At 34.6% G+C, this 22009-nt stretch overlaps 4 protein-coding genes across 8 annotated transcripts in view; 1 reads left to right on the top strand and 3 right to left on the bottom strand.

Annotated features, from left to right (window-relative positions):
• Positions 1–95: 95 nt before the first annotated feature.
• Positions 96–984, bottom strand: LOC132254625 (uncharacterized). Its single transcript, XM_059740569.1, has 2 exons — positions 877–984; positions 96–788 (listed from the first exon to the last, which is right to left on the bottom strand). The coding sequence occupies exons 1-2, from the start codon at positions 982–984 to the stop codon at positions 96–98; spliced, it is 801 nt and encodes a 266-aa protein (XP_059596552.1).
• A 1640-nt stretch (positions 985–2624) lies between these two features.
• On the bottom strand, positions 2625–7854 carry LOC104880807 (probable LRR receptor-like serine/threonine-protein kinase At3g47570). Its single transcript, XM_010658624.1, has 4 exons — positions 7672–7854; positions 6833–6945; positions 3156–5713; positions 2625–2980 (listed from the first exon to the last, which is right to left on the bottom strand). The coding sequence occupies exons 1-4, from the start codon at positions 7852–7854 to the stop codon at positions 2625–2627; spliced, it is 3210 nt and encodes a 1069-aa protein (XP_010656926.1).
• Positions 7855–13139: 5285 nt separating this feature from the next.
• Positions 13140–21974, top strand: LOC100256530 (choline monooxygenase, chloroplastic). The gene is made up of 10 exons (XM_019222995.2): positions 13140–13494; positions 14255–14300; positions 14639–14774; positions 18725–18799; positions 18904–19116; positions 19347–19442; positions 19621–19742; positions 19871–19964; positions 20425–20475; positions 20560–21974. The coding sequence occupies exons 1-10, from the start codon at positions 13140–13142 to the stop codon at positions 20695–20697; spliced, it is 1326 nt and encodes a 441-aa protein (XP_019078540.1). The 3' UTR covers positions 20698–21974.
• LOC100251227 (calcium-transporting ATPase 10, plasma membrane-type) overlaps positions 20988–22009 on the bottom strand; it is a 48608-nt gene continuing 47586 nt past the window's right edge. For all 5 annotated transcript variants that reach the window (XM_010658577.3, XM_002262793.5, XM_019222994.1 and 2 more), the window contains 4 exons: positions 21864–21971; positions 21680–21771; positions 21397–21494; positions 20988–21317 (listed from right to left, as the gene is read on the bottom strand). In XM_010658577.3, the coding sequence (XP_010656879.1) occupies positions 21313–21317; positions 21397–21494; positions 21680–21771; positions 21864–21971 (303 nt within the window). In that variant the 3' untranslated portion in view covers positions 20988–21312. The remainder of the gene's footprint in view (positions 21318–21396; positions 21495–21679; positions 21772–21863; positions 21972–22009) is intronic.

The following is a 22009-nucleotide window of genomic DNA, read 5'->3' as shown; positions in this document are numbered from 1 at the left end:
CACAACTTATGCGACTTGGGACAAACATTCTTTGGGGTCATTGCTGGGGCTTTGCAGGGGGGGCAGACATTCTTCACCAGCAGCCACTTCTTCAATCAATCTGCATGGTACTCATGCCCACAATCAAGAAATACAATCTTTTCATGATTCTGATACTCCTCCTGGCATATAATGCAGGAATCATTTTCCTGATCCATACTTGCAGCCTCTTTCAGATTGAGACAACTTGAAGATATATAAGTTCTAGTTTTTAGACAATTTGTGATGGATTCCTCTGACAACCCAGTGCTTACTTCCCCTACTTCATAAAATGCTGAAAGATCTAGTATGACAACTTCTGCTGGGAGCATTCTCAAGTAAGGAAGATTACCATGTCTCGATGTTGCCTCAGGTGCGACTCCCCCTCGATGAGATGGGTATATCCTAATTCCAGTAGGTGGAACAGGACCTGGATGCCTGGGCCCTGCCTCTACACCAACCTGAGGAGGCAGAGGATCACGTGAACTAATTGTGGCAAGTCTATACGAAGATGCCACTACTTGAGGGTGGAAATGGCTTCTTGCTCCTTGCAGCAGTGGTGGTGGTGGATAATGAAGATAATGGTTGCCGGTGAAGGACAGGAGGTTGAAGGTAATTTGTGGAACTTCAGCCACTAGATGTATCATGATATCCCTGTATACCCACATTCCAAGCATCTCTAGAACCTCTACTGATATTGCTCCCATGCAAATAAGGTAAAGCAAGTCCATGATTCCAGGCCAAAGTTCCCCCATCACTACCATGATTGCCTGATTGTTGGTCAACCCAGGGATTGCCAGAAGGCTGAAAAGGATGGTCAATATGGTTTCCTTGAACCATATGGTTATGATTATGTGCCAGAACAGAATCCAGCCCAACAGCACCTGTTCTGCTCCTCACACTTCTGTGAGATCCTACTTCCATGATTGCTCTGAACTGTGGCTGGGCAAAAGATGCAGAATCCATCATGGAAACCTCGGATGATGCCTTGTATTGAAAGGGGGAACTTAAGAGCTAGAGCTTGCTATGCCATTTAATATACTGAAAATTCCCCAGGATGCCTTGAGCATTCTTTCGTTCATCTGTAGAAACTCCAATGACTCCTTGATTGCTGGAAGATGGCAGCTGATCAGATGGTCCGTGATTTATAGAAACAGGGAACCCTCTGTTTCCAGATGAAGGGGTGAAGTAAGGATTAAAAATTTTAGAAACAGGAGCAACACCTATAAATGTTGGACTTGGGACTGGATAATGATTCCCGACACCATTGTAGTGGCCAAACCCATAGAACATAGCAGAGCCATCATCATGCTCAGGTAAATGACGCACATCAAACTTACTTGAATTCCCTGGAGCTGATAACATGATGTGCATATTAGGTTGTGGAAAATTTGTTATACCGATGACATGATGTCCTTGGTTCCGTTCATCCATTTGTAAATCAATCATCTGATCAGTGCACAGCATATTTCTTTGCCCCATGTTATTGAATAATTCAATACCGTGAGTCATCCCTCAACAAACATAGAGCTTCACCAATTACGTCTCTGGAAACCAAAACCCAAATGTATACCGAAAATCCGAATCAGAGGATGCTCGAGAGCAGGAAATCAAGAGATTCGTACTTACTCACAGAGAAGCCAATTCTACTACTCCTTAATTCAAACATTACATAATCTCCTATTTTTAACTACTTACATTAAACAAAATAGAAACTACTAATTCTAACATATAGAAACTTCCAAGACTCAACTCAAAAATAGAAAATAGAAAATAGAATAATAATTATTCAAAAATAAAATATTCTTCTTAACATTTTAGAAACTAAATTTAATTGTAATATTTGGGAAGTTTCTAAATTCAAATTTAGTTTCCAACGGTTATGAGGTAGATTAGAGCTACATGTACTCAGAAATGACATGCCATACTTTGAATAAAGTAAGCCTTCTTCAAAGGCAGACTAGTAGAACACCCAACTGCCCACATTCTTAGTGGATAATGTACCACCAATCAAGTGTTGGTTCCATGGAAAATCTTTTCATTACTTTGGGATTTTGCTATATGTCCTGATCTACTCTGACGGGTGAGCAGCCTATGACAAATGATTCAAAATTTTGTAAATTCTAAAAGTTTCTGCAAGTTGAGCTATGAGTATCAACGAATGAGTGTGGCCAGCTGATGATTATGAAGGTAGATATAGAGGTACATTTGAAATACCAGTAAAATGTCCCTCTCAATCACTTGAAATTTCAACTTGGTGTTGATTGGAGTGCAGTAATATAAGGAGAAATCAAAACACTTTCAAGGAAATTCATAGCCTTACCTTCCTCACCAACCATGGAAACTATAGAGCATCAAATCAGTCACATTTTGGGAAGACTACTGAAGTCAGGTTATCATATGATATTCAACAAAATTTTGTTGAATGAAATGAAGAAACTCATAATGAATCTGAGTGCAACCAAAGAACAAAGATGGGTGCTTGAGTTCAACCAAATCATACACATTAGTTATGCGTACAAACAAGAACATGATAATGGACTAGAAATCTAAAAGTTACAGCTTCGAAGGAGGAACTCAAACAGTAAATTAAAGTGCATATATGTCTATTCCAAATGAGTTGCAATGATTTGCACTTTGATCTTGTTAAGCTTCACCACAACATCTTTTATGTCAATCCGTTCTTCTGGAAATTCTTTGCTACACTCCAAGCCAAGTTCCATTATCTCCAAAAGATGATCTTGTGCTGCAACCACATCTCTTCCATCTTCAATTCTCAGTAGATTGCCATCTATGACTTCCATTATTTTGTCCGGAATTTTAGCCTTAACCCATTCCCTCAAACAAAATTCTCCTACAAACATATCATCAGTGGGTTTCTTTCTTGTAAGCATTTCCAATAACATTATCCCATAGCTGTAAATGTCACCTCTTGTGGACACTCTTCCTTCCAAGCCATACTCTGTCAAGAATCCAAAGTTAGTCTTAAGGAAGCATAATGAAATATCTACAATTTTCTGTCATAAGAGTTTAAGCATATATAATGAGATTTTTATGGATTCTTATATGATCTATATGATATAAAATTTGTGATAATAATCTTGGAAAAATAATCTTTCCAAGGTCCAAATGTTTACCTGGTGCAATGTAGCCGAGAGTACCTAGAGTCTTGGTTTGTGTTGTCGACTTTTTCTCTACCAAAATCTTTGCAATGCCAAAGTCACCCACATGAGCAACCATGTCATCATCCAAGAGGACATTGCTAGGCTTCAAATCACAGTGCACCACAGGCTCTGATTGACCATGATGGAGATATTCCAAAGCTAATGCAACATCCACCATGATGCTCACTCTTTGGAAGAGATTTAGGCAGTAGTTGTGAGAATACAACCACTTCTCAAGGCTTCCATTGGGCATGTACTGCAAAACCACAGCCCTTAGCTCAGGGTTGGAGCATGAACTTATGACTCTTACAAGATTCCTGTGTCGAACCCTTGCAAGCACCTTACATTCTGCTTCAAAACTTTTGAAAGCACCCTCAAGATGCAAATTTAGAAGTTTAACAGCAACAGTAGTCCCATCAAAAAGTACTCCTTTGAAGACAGAGCCAAAGCTTCCCACTCCGAGGATGTTGTCTTCGGAGAAATCATTTGTCGCATGGCGAAGCTCTTGATATGAAATCATTCTATGCTCCACAGAAGGTAATACATTAATAGTATTTGGTGTTTCCATGTTACTCTTTTGATACTTTATCAGGATGATGACAATGACAGCAATGGCGATAGACATTAATGCAATGGCCGGAAGGATAAATTTCAATATAAATTTAGCCTTTGATTCCTGGTTACTATGACTTCCACAAGGTGGGACTTGAAAAATCGGCAGTCCGCAAAGTGCTTCATTCTCCACAAAAGATGCTGCTGTGAAGTTTGCAAAAGGCCCTTCACTTGGAATTTCCCCTGACAGATTATTGAAAGATAAGTTCAAATATTGGAGATGTGAAAGTGCCACCATAGATTTGGGAATTGATCCGGATATATTGTTGTGGGAGAGATCCATGTAATCCAATGTTATCAATTCTCTAAAGGATTCAGGAATAGGCCCCCAGAATGAGTTATGTGACAAGTTGAGAGAACTTAAGCTTTGAAAGCCCCCAAGAATAGTTGGAAGGTTACCTGAGAATTTGTTCCGAGATAAGTCGATGCTTTGCAGCATTTTCAAAACTCTCATGTTGCCATGGAGGCTTCCGCCCAGTGAATTAGATGATAAATTCAAGGACAAGAGATTTTCAAGGTTCCATAAGCTTGGTGGAATCGATAAGGACAGTGAATTGGAATTCAAGAGCAGGATCAGTAAATGACTAAGATTTCCTATGCAACTTGGAATTGATCCAGACAGCCTGTTGCTTTGGAGCTCCATTTCTCCCAAGTTTGAGAGGACGCAAATCTCTCTCGGAATGCTTTGTTCAAGTTGGTTGCCATGAAGATATAACCTCTGCAGGCTTTTCATTCCCTTGATTGTTGATGGAATGCTTCCAGTCATGTTGTTCTCACTCAAATCAAGCTGATTCAAATTTCTTAAGGACCCAATCTCCTTTGGGATTGGACCCTTTATTTGACATGAATATGCAACGAAGTCTTGAAGGGAACTTGAGAGGTTTCCAATAGAAACTGGTAGGAGGCCATTCAATGGATTCCCACTTATATACAACTTTTCCAATGACCTACATCTTGTCAAGGAAGTAAGGAAACTGAGTTCAAGACTGTCTGATTGACTTGTTAGCTGATTTATTTCCAGATCAAGTTCTTGTAGGTGTTCTAGCTGGCCTAGACTTGTGGGGACTGGTCCACTAAACTGGTTCAAAGGTAACTGTATATATTTGAGCTGAGAACAATTTGATATATACAATGGGATGTTTCCACTGAAATAATTTATTCCTAGGTAGAGTTGCTCAAGATTTGGCAGCCAAAGGCCAAAACTTGATGGAAGAGTTCCTGAAAGGTGATTTTGAGATAAAGAAAGAATTTGCAGAGATGAGATATTGAATATTGCAAGGGGTATCAACGCAGTGAGATTATTAGCATGTAAGTCAATTCCCTTCAAATTCTGAAGATTCTCTATCTCATTTGGAATGCTTCCATGAAGGTTGTTTCTTTCTAAGCCAAGCCATTGTAACTTTGAATTGTTACCCAAGGAAGCAGGAATGGTACCTGAAAAATTATTCCGTCCAAGGAATAGGGTATGAAGTGAGGGTAAGCTGCTTAACCAGTTTGGTATGACCCCTGTAAATTTATTGGTTGAAAGAGAAATGACTTCAAGCTTTTGGCACTGGTGTAAGCTTGTAGGGATGGCTCCTTCCATCAAGTTCCGGTGCATATTTAGGACTACCAGGCGACGTAGATGGCCTATTTCAGGTATCAGATGGCCATGAAAGCTATTGTTATAGAGATCAAACTTGACGAGGAAGGAAAGGTTACCAACATGAGGAGAAATGGTGCCTTGGAGACCCATGTTTCTAAGGCTCAAAGCTGTTACTCGCTGTCTGCGACGGCTACAAGAGACACCAACCCAGTTGCAGAAGTTCTCAGTTTCAGTCCAGTTGCTCCCCAAAATGTTGTTGGGGTCAATCTTGATCTCAGACTTGAAGGCAAGCAGAGCAGATAAATCAGTGAAGTTTGAGGAAGAAAGCGCCAAACTGACGGTACATGAATGCAGTAATAGCACTCCTATGAGGGAGACCGTAAAAAGCCTTCCCATTAACATGCTTTTGAGAAAAAAGAAAAGAGAGTTTCTGCAAGTCTGTGTTACCACTATCAATGAAGAATGAATATGGCGGATAGTTATGGAGGTAGATTTAGAGCTATACTTAAAATATCATGCCATACTTTGAATAAAGTAAGCCTTCTTCAAAGTCAGACCAGTAGATTTACACCGAACTGCCCGCATTCTTAGTGGATAATGTACTGCCAATCAAGTGTTGGTTCCACGGAAAATCTTTTCATTACTTTGGGATTGTGCTATATGTCTGGATTTGCTGATGGGTGAACAACCTATGAGTATGCTTGGAAGTGTTTGTAATGAAATTTAGATTGAAAATTTTGTAAATTCTAGAAGCTTCTGCAAGTTGAGCTATGAGCATCAATGAATGAGTGTGGCCATCTTATGATTATGAAGATAGATTTAGAGGTACACTTGAAATACCTTATATATTATTCTTTGTATAAAGTAGGCCTTCTTCAAAGTCTAATTAGTGGAGTCTTGAACTTCCCACATTGTTAATGGATAATGTACCACCAACCAAGTTCTGGTTCTATGGAAAATCTTTTCATTGCCTGGATCTTGTTATATGTCTTGACTTTGCTCGTAAGTGGGCAGCCTATGAGTTTTCTTGGAAAGTGTTTGAAATAAATTTTGTTTGAAGATTTTGGAAATTCAATTTATGACCAAGAGAATCAATTGCAAATGGTAAAATTAATGGACGGCTACATATTAGCTATGGAAAATGTACCAGCAATGAAGTGTTTGATTTTATGTACTGTTAATTGGTATTGCACTCCCCTCCGGCTAAGCTCAAGGCTGGTCCATCATCACCAAGAATCAGTGCATAGAGATTTCAAAGTTCAAACCTGTGCATTTCTTTGTTTGATTGGCTGGAATTGGAGATGAAAGATCTTAGAATTATGAGCAGATTGTTTTCATCTTACCAAACAAAGGCCACAAGGAAACAGGAATTTTAGTAAAACCCCAAAGATGAAAATTGGTGCTGACCTCTTGTGAAAACAGGACCCATGTCTCTAAGGCTCACAGTTGTTACCTGATGTCTTCAATAGCTACAACAGACCCAACCCAGTTGCAGAAGGTTTCAGTTTCAGCCGAGTTACTCCCCAAAACATTGTCCTGGTCAAGTCTGATCTCAGACTTGAAGACCTGTAGAGCATATCAAACAGGAGCAGATCAATCAGTGAAGTTTGAGGGGAAATTTTCCAAACTGACCATGGATGACTGCATTAATGTCATTCAAAGGAAAACCATGTCAAAATTAAGATCAGCTGACAAAGGCTCAGAGAGACAGAAAGGAAGAGTTTGTGCTAATTGTATTACCACTATCCTAATATTATATGTGCTGCCCCAGCAGTAATGGTGTTTGCCTGGCCTCCATTAAATGCATATAATTATGAATGATAGATTAAGAGGTCCATGTGATAATTACACGAATGTGTCCCCAGTATTTTAGTTTCAAATTAACTTCCTCAGCTAGCTAGCTGTTAAGAATATAGAAATGAAAAAATCCAAAACTGACCTAATGATAGATTTCAGCTGAAAATTTTATCAAATTTCAAATATATGCTTCTGGAAAGAAGAAAAAGATTTTTTTATGAACTACATGGTGAAACTTTTCTGCTGCTGGTGCAGCACATATATTGTGATAGTGGTAAGAAAATTTAGCATAAACTCTTCCTTTTTCTATCTCTCAGCCTCTCTCAGCTGATGTTGATGGGGAGTTTTAACATGTTTTTCCTTTTAGGAGTGCTGCAGCTATGTATGGTCAGTTTGGCCATTTTTTCTTCTAACTTCACTGATTTATCAGCTCTGCTTGTCTTCAAGTCTGAGATGAAGACTGAACCAGACAATGCTTTGGGGTAACTGAAGTACTGAAACTGAGTTGGGGTCTCTTGTAGCATTGAAAGATAGAGAGTACTGGTTTTGCACCTTGGAGACATGAGGCTCAAAGACATCATTATTTCTCTTTATGTTGGTAATCTTTCCTTCCTTGTTAGGATTGATCTTGAAAACAGTTTTCATGGTCATCTGCTTCCAGAAATAGGCCACCTGCATTGCTTGAGAGTACTCATATTACACTAAAACTTGCTGGAAGGAGTGATCCTTGTGAGTATACACCATTTTCTTAATGTATCAGGAAACTCAATCTTGAGGGCCTATTCCTAATGGATAACATTGGGTTATATGGACCTCTTGAAAACAATCTATAATCTATTTAGAGAAATGTCACAAACCTGTTCAAATGACCCTTCCTTGAGTTTTTAAAGAAAAGCAAGAAGCTTTTGGAACTTTTTGGAGTAATCTACACTTAGCTATTAGTGGAGAAGCGTGGAAGGTTTTAAAGAAACCTAAAGATGTCCATGCCTTTCTACACAAGCATGAAAGACAAATTAAGTATGTGGGGCATTCTAAAGAGTTCCAAAGAAGTCTTATACATACTTTGTGCATAATCTTGTATGGAGTATTTTAGAGAATTCTAGGGTAGAGTGGAACTTTTGTGGGTTCCAAAGAGTTCTTTAGGTGCCTATAAATTGAAGGTGGCCAAGATACCAAGTAAGTTTAGAGCTTCCTAGCATTGTAAAGCTTTTTTGTGTAATACAAAACCTTCCTTTCTTAAGTGTTACCTTCGTTGTGCATCATAGTTATCAAGTCGCATAGCGTTGCTTAGCATAGCAAGCTAAAATCGAGAAAAGGTTGACTTAGCGATATCAAGTAGCTTGAGTTGTTTAAGTGTCACATATGAAATTAGGAAAAGCCTAACTCCATGATAAATAGCCAAATTCTAGATGACTTTTTCTCACCTCTAATAGTTGAATTTGTCCCGTAATAAGTTGTGTAAGGGGAAATTCCAAAGCCAACAACCTTTTACAAACTTTACAGCAGAATCTTTTATGGAAATGAAGTACTTTGTTGGTAGCAAATTTTTTAAGCCTCACCTTGTTGAAGTCCCTACGAATCTAAAACTAAAAGGCATGTTTGACAGTATTTTTTAAAATAATTCTCAAAAAATAGTTTTAGAGAACAATTTTCAAAAATAGTATGTAATTGTCTTTTAAGATCAAAATCCTAATTCAGAACTTGAATATGAAAAATAACTTTTAATACTTATTCTTGGTGTGCAAAAATTGTCAAAACATCTTTATATTTTCAACTATTTGTTGAATACTCACAAAAAATTAACTAAAGACAACTCAATTTTATTACAAAAAAAAAAGAAAAAAAAAATTGTTTTCATAACAAACACAAAAAAAGAAAATGCTTTCAATCAAAACATTTGTTTGACATATTTTTATGTTAGAAAATGTTTTTTTTTCTAAAGAATAGTAAATTGTTCTTAATTAAAGAACAATTTACATGCACTAAATTGTTATTGAAACTTATTCTTCCAATCACTGCATCCGTATAAATCCTATTAGTCATCATTGCTTATAATCTCTTCATAGTAAAAATCAAAAGAGCAATTGAAGAAACATTGAATACAATTCATGTGTTAGAGCTTAGAAAGATTTCATATAAAAAGCTTCGTCATGCTACAAATGATTTGTCTGAAGTCACATCCTAGGAGTTGAAAATTTGTAACATGATTATACTTTCAAAAGTTTATCACATGGATGTGCTTTGCATTTCAAAGGTTTTAGCCCAAATCAAGAATGCAATACAAACCAAGAGCACTCTTGAGTACATGCTTTAGGCTCAATCATATTAGGTAAATCTTTTGACAAGATGCGAGAATACATACTCTCCTAAAATTCTGTTAATGAAAGGCAAAAATAATTCCATATATATATATATATATATATATATATATATATATCCTAATTAAGGTTAATAATTAGTCAATATCGGACTTTTGCTCGTATTATGTTAGACACTTATACTCAATTGTTGACACCCACATCAAGGAATTAGGAGTGAGTCAAATCAAAACTCACTTTTGACATAAAATGATGTGAGACCATGTACACTCCTAAAAGTCTAAACTAACACGATGTTGCCATTGAACTTACCACACACACTCCTAAAAGTCTAAGCTAATAGGATGTTGACATTGAACTTTCATCAATCCTACATTAAACACATGATATAATTCAATACTACAATTCAAAGGCCACATTTTTTCTATAAATTAATTTAAAATACAAAATAATTATAAGATGACGATAAAATTAACATAAATGTTGTTACACTTTGAATTTTTGGTAAAGTATGGTTTAGAAGGAATTAAAGGTCTTGACAAGAGGTGATATTTTTGGCTATGAGATGATGATGTGGGAGATGAGTAAAAGAAAGAAGCTAACAAATTATCAATTAATAGATTTTCTTCTAAAGGTATGTGACATGAATGTTACATTTACAAATGTATGCATGCATGCATACTAATACAAATTAGAACTATATATATTTCTTAGGGCACATGGCTCTGGTTGGCACCTAGGGTTCTAGCAAAAGATCCAAAAAGATTTCCTGGAATCAGACAAGTTCATGCCAGAGAGGTTTGGTCCAAATTGTATGTTAATGCATTAAATAAAAATATCATTGCTCATCATTAATTAATCTTAGTGGGGGCATACATAAGTGATATAACTGCTTAATTTAATGTGACCATTGCATGAGATGCATTAGCCATGGTTCTCACCTACCTAATCATGGTCAACCAGGATGTAAAAGGGTACCTTAGCATGCTGAGGAGGCCAATCCTAACCTCCTATTCAATCTCTTTTTGTCAAAAATTTTTACTTTTTTAGGTGATGCATGATCACATGGTTTTTCCTTCAAACAAAGAGTGTCTCCAACTTGTATTAGTTGTTGATTCTCGCCATCCAATTTATTCTTTAGGAGTAAGACCCGCTTATCCAACTTGCACATCGGTGATCGTCTTTATATGAAAACAAATTTATATTTGGACCCTCTTTTCAGAAGACAACTACGCTACACTATTTTCTTTTAATTTTATTTTGTATCTTTCGGGATAGCAAGTTCATGTTGTATCGGGTTCATATTTTATTAAGATAAGAAATAGTGGCAATCTACTCAGCATGCGATTCTTTTAATGATCATGTCAGAATAATATAATATAAACACAATCCATTCATTAAAGGATAATACGACACAACCCTATGTTCATCATAGGATAAGTCGATACAAATGTTTAACTTTTTAAATAAATGAATAAAGTTGGATTATGTATGAATTGACATAAAGAATATGTTAATCCGATTATGATTTATTAAATTTGTTACCATGATCATAACTCATTTAACCTATTTAAAATTTTAAATTTATATATAAAAGTATTATTGTAAAATGATAAAATATTTTTTAGTTGCATTAACTTTCGAGTTTTAATTTTTTTAAAATCATAATTAATGTAATTATTTAATTTTAATTATAATATGAAACTAAATTAAAATTTTAATTTTGCTCTTGTTTATTATTTTATTTAATATTTTAATTATAAAATATTGTTAATCTTTATAATAAAAAATTATAAAATTTTACTTTAGGTGATTATTTATTTATTTTTAACCATATGATATTTATAAATTTTAATTAAGTACATTTAATTTTTTAATATAAAATTAATACATTTATATAAATTATGAGTCATAAATGGATCATTTTGAATTGTTTAAATAAACGGATTAGATAGGTTGAACCGTCAAACTCAAACACTATATATTTTAAATGAATTATACATGTAGACACAATTAAACCTAAATTGAACCTTAAAAATCATCACGGTATAGTTTTTTTTCTAAAAATTATGCTTCTTTATGTGTATTGCTTGCTAGATGAAATCAATTTACTCACAAATTGTTACGAAAAATGGTCTCAAAAGGAAGATATGTGTATCATACTAAAGATTATTGTTATTTATTTATTTATTTTTTCAAATATTACCTTATCTCATATTGTTTTTCATATTTATTGTTATGTCTTTTTTGCCTAGAAAATATGTTATTTCGTTATGTTTGGCATTTTAAAAAAAATGAAATATTTATATCATATTTAGTAGTATTTAAAGATGTCTTCACAATTTAATTTCTCAATAGGCAATTTTTATTTATTTTTGACTAATAATATTCATAATTAAAATATTCAAGTTATATAAATAAAAAATATTTCATCTTCGAACCAAAGATTTAATATTTTTTAATTAAAATTGTTTGTGTGACTAATATAAAACAACAATAAAGTGACACTCAATAAATTGATAAATAAATAAATAAAGTTCCTTACATATACCATAATATATACGCCTAAAGTTGCTTTTTTCTTCTTGAAATCGATGTGAACTTGTATCATAGCTGAGTATATAAATAAATAAATAAAACAAAAGACAAAATATGGGAAATAGGGTGTTGTTTGGGAATGGTTGTTAAAAACAGCATTTTATTCTTTATAAGTAAATGCTAAGAAAAGGAAAATTTAAACAAAGAAAATTATTTTCTCATCTTCGGTTTTAATAAGAAAAAAATTGAATAAAAAATATAATTAAAAATGTATACATTTTCAAATTATTTAAACTATTTTTGAAAAATATTTTCAAAATCAGTATTTAAGAATAGTTTTTAAAATATATTTTATAATTGTATAGAAGAAAATTTTGGTCAAAAATTTGATATATTCTTAAATTATTTTTTTGTATGTCTTAAAAATAAATTTTATCTATAATATTTTATTTTTAATCATTCTCCATATTTATATAAATATTTTTCAAAATTGTCATAATAAATAAATAAAAACAACTAAAAAATATTTTTTTTAAATACCATTTTTTTTAATAACTAAAAATCTTTTTTTATTTTTTTGATTGTTAAACATATTTTTCTTTTTCTTTTTTGAAAAATTAAAAAAATGTATTAAAAAATGACTATTAAATATGATTTCAATTTTTATAAAGAATAATTAAAATAAGTAAAATGAGGTTAAAATAGTATATAAACTTTTTTTTTTGTTTTCTTTTTCATTATTTTTTATTTTTTCTCATTTTTCTCAAATCTTTTGAAAATTTGTTCTAAAAATATTATTTTTTGAATATCTCAATTGTTTTTTCAAAGCATGTTGAGCCTCGATTCAAAATATGAAAAATATTTTGAAAACTATTAGTTTTTTAAGTGTTGTTTTTAAATTTGACTTTTTAAACAAAATTTTATTTTAAAAAATAATGTTAAATTATTTTTAATGTTTTTTGAGATTTTTTTTTTTTGAAATGTTCCGGATCATAATTTTTCAAAATAATAATAATAATAATGATGATGATGCTGCTGCTGCATTGAGAAGGATTATAAAATAAATAAATAAATGAAACGAAGGAAGAAAAATAAAGAGGGAGAAATATGAAGGGCGTTGACACGCAATCAGCAAGAAAGCGTGCGCAGAATTTGTCGGACAAAGGCTCGTCCATCAACATGGCAATCATTTTCAACGTACCACTCTCCTCATCATCATCGTCAAGATCTAAATTCAACTCCAGAAATTCCCACATTCTCTTCCAGAAACGGTGTCCTTTTCCGAATCGGACAATCGTTAACTCCTCCTCTGCGGCTGGAAAAGCTCCGACGCTGCTCCACAAATTCAACCCTAGGATCCCCGTCGAACAAGCCCTAACTCCACCCAGCTCCTGGTACACCGACCCCTCATTTCTTGCCCTTGAACTCGACCGCGTCTTCTACAGAGGCTGGCAAGCTGTTGGTAAGCAAAGTTCTATGTGTGTGTTTTTCTTTTTGTGCGCTTGTGGTGCGTTTGGTTTCCGAGAAGGAAGATGGACTTTGTTTGGGAAGATGCAAGTGTGGCGGCCTGTTTTTTCAGCGGGTGACGTGTAAGATTTTGTCTCGTCATCACGCCGGCGGTAAAAGAAGAATTGGTGAAATGGAAACCAGTGGTAAAGCTAAATTTTGAGTTTTGGTCCAAGGAAACTGAAATCTTGAATTTTTCCTTTCCCAGAAAACTATGATCGTGTGTTTCTTTCTTCTTCTTCTTTCTTATTTATTTCTTTTTTCCGAGAAAACATTATTGAGTTTTTGCGAGAAATTAAATTTTTGAATTTTTTTTTCTCCATGAAAACTAAAATCTGGATTTGTTTTTTCTTTTGTCCGAACTCCCGAGCAGCAAAACACAGGAACGATATTTTATTTCTTTGTACTTTTGGTTTGCTCTGTTTGGTTGCTGAGAAATTGCTCTATTTGGTTGTTGAGACAATGTAAGAACGGGAAGGTTTTTTCCCCCTTTTCTCTTTCCAGATACTGATACAACATGAATATATATGATTTAGGATTCCCCCACCCTCTTTTCTCAGCAAACAAATGGGTGTCGGAAGAAATTTTAGAGTACTGAGAATTTTCATGCTAAGTGGGGTTTTAATTTTGAATTATAGTTCCAAGAGTTATTCTAGAGATTGTTAGAGTATTAATTTTATCAGATCCCTCAGGGTTTTTTATCTCTCGATTTTCAGGATATACTGAACAGATAAAAAATCCCCGGGACTTTTTCACTGGCAGGTATGGGACTATGATTCTTTGTCTACTTCTTGCAATACCCTCAGAGTATTGAAATTTTTGTGCTTTTTTCCTTATGTTCAGTTTGTTTGCTTGGAAAATATAGGAAAAGGGTAAAAAATTAAAATTAAAAGTTAAAATTTTGCAATTTTCCATATTTGTATCTGAGGAAACATGACCTCCAGCAAAGGGAGCAAGAATATCCTTCTTTCTTGAAAAACCAAACAACATAGAACAAAATTTGAATTTCTTTTTTCTTTTCCTCTCTTTTGCCTATTTCCAAACAGAAGATTTATAAACCCATCGTTACTTGAATGTAGCTAACTTGTTAGCTGCAGCAGGTTGGGGAATGTTGAATTTGTGGTATGTCGAGATAACAATGGCAAGCTTCATGCTTTTCACAATGTGTGTCGACATCATGCCTCTCTTCTTGCATATGGAAGTGGGCAAAAGTCTTGCTTTGTATGCCCATATCATGTGAGTTTATTTACATTCCTATGTACAGATTATGGCAAAGATCTTGGTCTTTTTTATTCTTGCATTTCTTGTTCTTTGCATTAGTTATCTCTAAAAAGAGGAAGAAAAAAAAAAGATTATTTCTTCAATAGGCTTCTATTACATTTTGAACTAGCACATTTTGTACCAGTCTTTCCATTGATGATGTTATCCAATAAAAGAGGCTGTTATGTTCATAGCATAGTTGTCAAGGACACACTTAAAGCATGCCGCCTGAGGCTCAACAAATCCCTAGTTATAGCACCTTGCTTGCTAAGGTGTGCACCATGTTGGAAAACATAACTCATCTACTTTATTTTTCCTTTTTTAACTATTTTGTTCTTAATATTTCTAACTATATATTGAAATTTATGTAATTTCATGACCTTTTTGTTGAATAATTCCTTCAAAATGTTTGGAATCTTAAACTTTTATTGCTTGAATTGGATTTTAGATCATATGTTATAAAATTGATATGCGTCCACTTCACCCAAGTGTGTGCTTTGTGTTGTGCCTCACACCTAAGCCTTAAGGGACTTTTGCACCTTTTGTGCATAAGAGTATAGGTATTTTCATAGTCATATATCGGATCCTTGAACCAAAAAGTCATGGTCTTTTTAAGCAAAATGTTATTGACTTTCATTAAAAAAATATTACACCTCACTGATTGCTCAAAGCAGTTCCTAGTAAGGATCATCACCAAAAGACAAGATCTTGCCTGGATTGAGGGGTAATCTACCCATGCTACTAGATACAGATTTGGATGCTTCTTCATTTGTAGATTAAGCTTGTTAACTTGTTAATAGGATCTTGTAAAGCTATGTTTATGCTACATTAATGACCATAGTACATAGTCTCTCTTCTCAAGAAATATGACCTTGGAAATTGCTAGTGGCTCATAAATTCTCCTCTTTATTTCACTTTGGTGTAATCACTAGTGGTTCCATTAGACAATTATAGCCTTCATCATGGTTGCTTAAAGCGGTTCACTCTTAGTTACTCACACCTTCAAACCCAAAACATTTGCTTTTATACCAAAATTGATGTAGGACAACTACAAGGTGGCTGCCTATGATCAAATACATGAGTTAGAGCTCCTCTGGTTTTGAATTTAAAGGGGGAACAGGGATCAAACAAAATGTCTGGGTCCTATTGAGGCTTTCTAAGAATCTCTCATAGAATAAAAACTTTAGGTAATAGGGTTTCACTATAAAGACTAAAAAGCAAAGATGTAAAAAAAAACTAATACATACAACTCATTATTAGTTTTATTTATAAGCTTTAGAAAACTTAAAACCTATTCAGATGCTAATTATTTTCTTAAGACTCTTATATCTCCTAATTAATGGAAGTAAATGAAACCTAGAAACTTTTACAAAATAAAAAATTTTCTAAATACGATAAGAATTCAAATGACTAACTATTAGTTTAACTTCAAGTAACTAAAATTTATGGAATTATCCAAATACCTTTGGCTTCCTTTTATGATTAAACCCTAAGGGGCTAATCTTATCATAGAGATTGGAAAGATTAGAGGAAATAGACTAGAGAGCTTCAGTTTAAAAGGGGGATTGAAACAATATTTCATCATATGGATAGATTGATAATTATGATACCTGGATCCTCCAACTATGCCCAGCATACCCTTGTCAACATGACACAATGGAAGTGAGCTTTTATAAAAATACTTAAGGATAAAAAAGAAAAGATAGGGGATAAAATAAAAAAGGACATTTTTTATCAAAGATATCTTTGTTTTCTTATCCATATTTAATCACTTTTATCTTTCCTCTTTTTTTTTTCCTTTTATTATGTTGTATTCTAGTATCTATACCCATTCTTGAGATCCTTTTTAGCCAAATTATTGTATCCTAAAATTTATAGATGTGAAGTGTTGAACAACCAATTTGCCTAAAAGCTTAAGTTTGTAAGATTTGGGCCCATAATGCATATGATGCTCTCTAACACCCTCCCTCACATGTAACCTCCATTTTTGGGTTTATATATGGGTTTGCTTACTTATGGGCTTGATAAATTGGGGAAATAAACATGCGATGATGAGGTTAGAACACATGACCTCCCACCAACCATTTTTCTTAAAAGACAAAATATATATCATGCTCTCCAACATAAAGGATCAAACACACATACCCATACTCGGCACTTAGACTTGAATCCATGCAACATAGGTTGATAGAAAAACTTGGAGAGGAAGCAGGGTGGAAGAAATAGTTCTGTCAAATGTACCTTGTCAAGCTTACCTTTGTTATTTCATGCTTTCATTATTTTAGTTTCTGTTAGGAAAATATAGGAAAACTTGCAGGAGGATTTTCTGTGCGATGCCTTAGAGGAGTAGCTAGGGTATATTTAGTTTGGTGGGATGTAGGTCTTTCCCTCCTTAATTAATGGAAGCGTGGGAAGGGAGAATGGTGCTGGAGGTCAATAGAATGTGGGATCCTTGGGAAGGAGTAGATTGAAGTTCATCAACAAGAGTGGGAGGTGTTCTCTAAGTGTATTGGGTTCAATGCAAGGAATGGAGAATGAGGTTTGGGTATGATGCAGCTTCTAAGGATTAAATTCAAGCAAAGGAGGTAGATTATAGAATTAATTGGAAGACAGGAAGCTTTTGTAATTAGGCTTATTAGGATTTTAAATGATTTGGAGTTGGAGCTTATTGATTACTTCAAGAACTGGCTTTAACTGTATTAATTTCAAGGATGAGGGTATGGAGGTCAAGATGTGGAGCTTAGAGGCTGATGGGTGCTGCACCACAAAAATATTCGTCAGTGTGCTGTTTCTTAAAGTTGGAGAGGGTTTTCCAAAAGAGAGATATGGAAGACTCTTGATCCCTCAAGGTGGCTTTTTCATGCAGCCAACTGTATAGAAAAGGTATTAATGATTGATCTTTGAAAGAGCAGGATGCTTCTTATTAATTGGGGTATTACATGTAAAAGGAATGAAGGAATCTTCTAAACATCACCTTCATCACTGCACTGTAGCCTAAGAATTATGGTCTTTGATGTTTTTTATTTTTGGGGTTTATTGCATTATCCCTCAGTCAATAAAGGAGTGATGTTGAGTTGGCATGGGAAGTTCTCTGAAAGAGGAGAGAATAGGATATAGCTGCACTATATACAGTGTGGAGTATTTAGAGAAAGCATGGTTGGAGATCCCTTTAAAGGTGTTATATTTCAAATAAAAGCTAAAAGAAATCTTCATCAGACCTCTAAAGGTTTGGTTGGCAAGGACTTCAATATCTTTTTGTTCCCTTCTTTTAAATCTTTATTGTTAGTCTTGTTCTAGGTGCAACTGTTGGCTGGTTTTCTATCCAACCTTCTGTTTCTTGTGCTTGGGATACGGCCTATCTTGTATATTTTAATCAATCTTTCTATTGTGCTTATCAAAAAAAGGGAAAACAGAACAAAGATCCAGAATTGCAGTCTGAATAATCATCCACAAGATTCTTTTCCGTCTCCTCTCCTAGGGATTCACAATTCACAATGAAAGCTCAAAGGAATCTCTTGCTCCTTCAAGTTACTATGCCTCTGGGGCCCAAACCATTATTAAATAATTTTCTCATGAGTCTCCTAGAAGACTGTGATGTCTTCTTTAGAAGCTACTTTAAAAAAGCCCTCAGAAGCACTGCTGTGAGTAGAATTTGTACTAGTATATTAATTTTACTATTGATGAAAAATTCTTGATTCAAAAGGGGTATAGAAAACTGTTTGTAATGTTATCACACTTAGTTATGTCTAAATATGTGCTGTCTTTATATTTGTTCTATTTGTATTATTGTTTCAACTTGTTGTTTTCTTTTGCATACGCATCAGAATGATAAAAAATATGCTACCAAAGGAAACAGACAAAATTAATGCTCTATTTATTTTATTTTTTATTATGACCTAAACCAGTAACTCTAATATTTTATGTAGGCCTGGACATATGGGCTAGATGGAGCCCTCCTCAAGGCAACCAGAATAACAGGAATAAAGGACTTCAGTATAAATGTATGCAATAATATTACTGCATTGGCAATCTCATTCCAGTTTATATACAACATTTTCCAAATTGAGGGATAATTTGGCTTGGTTTGTGTGGGCATGGAAAATAGGAATTTGGGCTTATACCTTTGCGCATTGCCACTTGGGGGCCATTTGTTCTTCTCAATATAAACAATGACGTTTCACCTCAGCACGAAGCTGATAGCAAAATAGTGGGGAAGGAATGGCTTGGCAGCTCTTCAGACATTCTGAGTAATGGTGGAATTGATACTTCACTGAGTTATGTTTGTAGACGTGAATATACCATTGAATGTAACTGGAAGGTTTGATTCTGCACATGCTTCACTTAGAATTCATGCCCAAGGTCCTTTACTTACAATTTGTCTTCAATTAAGAGTCCTTTTCAAAACTCTGCTTTCACCGCATACTAGCAATTAGGAAATATTACTCCTTTTAATCCCCTAGTTTCTTTTTTCAATTACGCATATATAAAGTCTTGCCTGGTCACCATTTCCATGGACTACTGATAATTTTTATTAGTTTCTTCTTGCAGGTGTTCTGTGACAACTACTTAGATGGTGGCTATCATGTGCCATATGCACATAAAGGTCTTGCTTCTGGCCTTAAGCTTGAGTCCTACTCCACAACAGTATGTTCCCTATTTCCCCCTTTCTTTTATAAAATATATAGTTTAGCTCTAAGAAGTACAGTATATCACAAATTATAAAATATTTATAGGATGGATTTCTTTTAAGACTGGTTGTTTGAATATTTAGTCCATATGGTGGAACTTTGTAGTACCTAAGTGATTGCCTTTGGTGAAATAGACGTTTGAAAGGGTTAGCATCCAAAGTTGTGAAGGTGGTCCTGGGGAAAGTGAAGATGATTTTGATCGACTTGGAACAAAAGCTCTATATGCTTTCATCTATCCAAATTTCATGATTAATAGGTATTTACTTGGTCACTGCATGCAGCAATAATTGATTCAGTAATGATTCTTCTCTTTGAAAAACAATATTGTTATTGTGATAATTCAGTGATGTCTAATGTGTTGAGCTTTTTATGGGTTACTTATAGGTATGGTCCTTGGATGGACACCAACCTGGTTCTCCCACTTGGACCCAGGACATGCAAAGTGGTATTTGATTACTTTCTTGAAGCTTCCCTTAAGGTAATTTTCTGTCTGCTAATGCATTATTATAGTGGAATCAGAGTTAATGCTGCTCATAAGGTTTGCATATGCATAGTTGTTACATTTAACATGCTACAAGTGAAAGTATGTTTGAAAGTAGAAGCACAAGTAATTATTATTATTGTGATATTAAATTTAATGTTTGAAAGTATTTAAAATAAGCTTTTATTAAACAAAAAAAAGGATAAATTTGATATCTTTAAAAAAATTTATTAAAATATTCTCTGGAATGAGAATGAATTGAGTTCGGAAGTGTGAGTACCATGGTTGATAAATTTGATACCTTCAAATGCTGCTATTTTAAGAAATTGTTTATTTTAGGGTTGTAGTAAGAAAATTGATTAAGAGTGGATATTTAGCTTTGATTCTTGCACTTAGGGCAGAGATAGACACATTATTCATCAACCCATCTTAATCAACTACCATTGTATTGCCTCAGGATGACAAAGCTTTCATAGAAAGAAGTCTAGAAGATAGTGAAAGAGTACAGGTACAACCATCTTGTCCCGTGTCAGAAATTAATTTTTTGGCAAATCTCTTACCACTAATACATGACTGGTTGGAGAATATGTAGATGGAAGATATCATACTATGTGAAGGCGTCCAGAGGGGCCTCGAGTCACCAGCGTATTGCAGTGGCAGGTACGCTCCTACTGTCGAGATGGCCATGCACCATTTCCATTGCCTGCTTCATGAGAACCTAACTAAATGATTTTCTCTTATGTTCTAGTTTGAAATTTCTTGAAGTTCCATTGTGTGTTCCGTACAAAAACTCTTTTTAACTTTGCTCACCATCAAGCTTAATATTTCATATAATAACGGTGAACACATTACTGGGCAAAAGATGGATGACTGACACATTTACCATAACATATCACACAACAATCCACACAAAACAATATAAAAACATATGAAAAGGTGTATACGTCCTGTATGCTTGATGGCCTTTGCCCTTTAATATATTTGCGATATTTATAAAAAAAAAACATATGAAAAGGCAGCTTGGTTCAAGTATTTCTTCAAAATCACTCCAATGCAGAAACACCCTTTCACAAATTTTCACAACATTTTGTACTCAGACATTAGCACAATATCAATAAAAAGCAAGGTTCAATGTCTAAAACAACAGAACCTTGCGGGTAGCCGGTTTTTCCACAATCCATGTAATAACTCGAGTGGCTAAGGCATTACAGCAGTTAGGCAAGATACAAAAGTGGTGCTGAGATCCCATGTAAACCGTGCACCCAACAGAGGATAATTGACTTTGGAGCTTGTATTCTTTATAACGTGTTGATGTCAGTGAATTGTCAAGCCTTCTATCTACTTACTAACCTACGAGACAAGCAAATGTCAGAGCAGTCTTAAAAAAAGTGCTTCCTGATGCTCAAACATGAAATGAGTTGAGACTTACTTTGGGAATCTCGCCTGCGGCGACATATCCTTGTAAAGAACTTGCTAAGAGGAGTTTTTGGGACTGGCATCAGTTTTCCAAGAGCCGCAAGAGGCCAACTGTTGAAAAATCAGGTGAAGTAGCTATGTCAGGTAAGCTCACCCTGAGTTGCACTGATACTTATATGGTGTTCTTACAGTTACTGTTTGTTTTGCAACTTAAAATGGGATGCTAAAACATCCTTGTAAGTAATATGACTTGAAATGTTTAGAAGGCAACAGCATTACAAGTAATCAAACTTTACCTGATAATACCAATACCGATACAAACAAGCCAAAGCTGCCAATTCAATCTGACAGTTGATGTAAACTTCCCAAGAAATTCGATGATAAGGATCTGAAGCATAACAAGTAGAAGATAAGTAAAACCGTCCACAATACAAAACCAGAAGACCCAACAAAACACAGATGAAGCTACTGATATCTTACCTGAAGCACGAGAGTTATTCCCACTATCCCAATAAAAAGACGGTTGGTAGTGACTCCTTTGAATACATTAATTTCATCCGGCTTCCGTGCATTAAACTCATTGAATATCTGCATTGAACTTGTGTTATACTAGGCGGTTGCAGTTT

This window comes from Vitis vinifera, chromosome 11 (genome assembly GCF_030704535.1).
Source record: "Vitis vinifera cultivar Pinot Noir 40024 chromosome 11, ASM3070453v1".
Classification (NCBI taxonomy): Eukaryota; Viridiplantae; Streptophyta; class Magnoliopsida; order Vitales; family Vitaceae; genus Vitis; species Vitis vinifera.
Note: the sequence above shows the minus strand (reverse complement) of the source record. Positions and strands in the feature narration are given on the sequence as shown.

Coding starts and splice junctions, on each gene's coding strand:
- LOC132254625 (XM_059740569.1), bottom strand. CDS start 984: ATGGATTCTGCATCTTTTGCCCAGCCACAGTTCAGAGCAATCATGGAA. Junction 789..876: donor TTGGGCTGGATTCTGTTCTG/GCACATAATCAT, acceptor ACCAACAATCAG/GCAATCATGGTAGTGATGGG.
- LOC104880807 (XM_010658624.1), bottom strand. CDS start 7,854: ATGCAGGTGGCCTATTTCTGGAAGCAGATGACCATGAAAACTGTTTTC. Junction 6,946..7,671: donor GAGACCCCAACTCAGTTTCA/GTACTTCAGTTA, acceptor TATGCTCTACAG/GTCTTCAAGTCTGAGATCAG. Junction 2,981..3,155: donor TCTCGGCTACATTGCACCAG/GTAAACATTTGG, acceptor GATTCTTGACAG/AGTATGGCTTGGAAGGAAGA.
- LOC100256530 (XM_019222995.2), top strand. CDS start 13,140: ATGAAGGGCGTTGACACGCAATCAGCAAGAAAGCGTGCGCAGAATTTG. Junction 13,495..14,254: donor CAGAGGCTGGCAAGCTGTTG/GTAAGCAAAGTT, acceptor CTCGATTTTCAG/GATATACTGAACAGATAAAA. Junction 14,775..18,724: donor GCTTTGTATGCCCATATCAT/GTGAGTTTATTT, acceptor TATTTTATGTAG/GCCTGGACATATGGGCTAGA.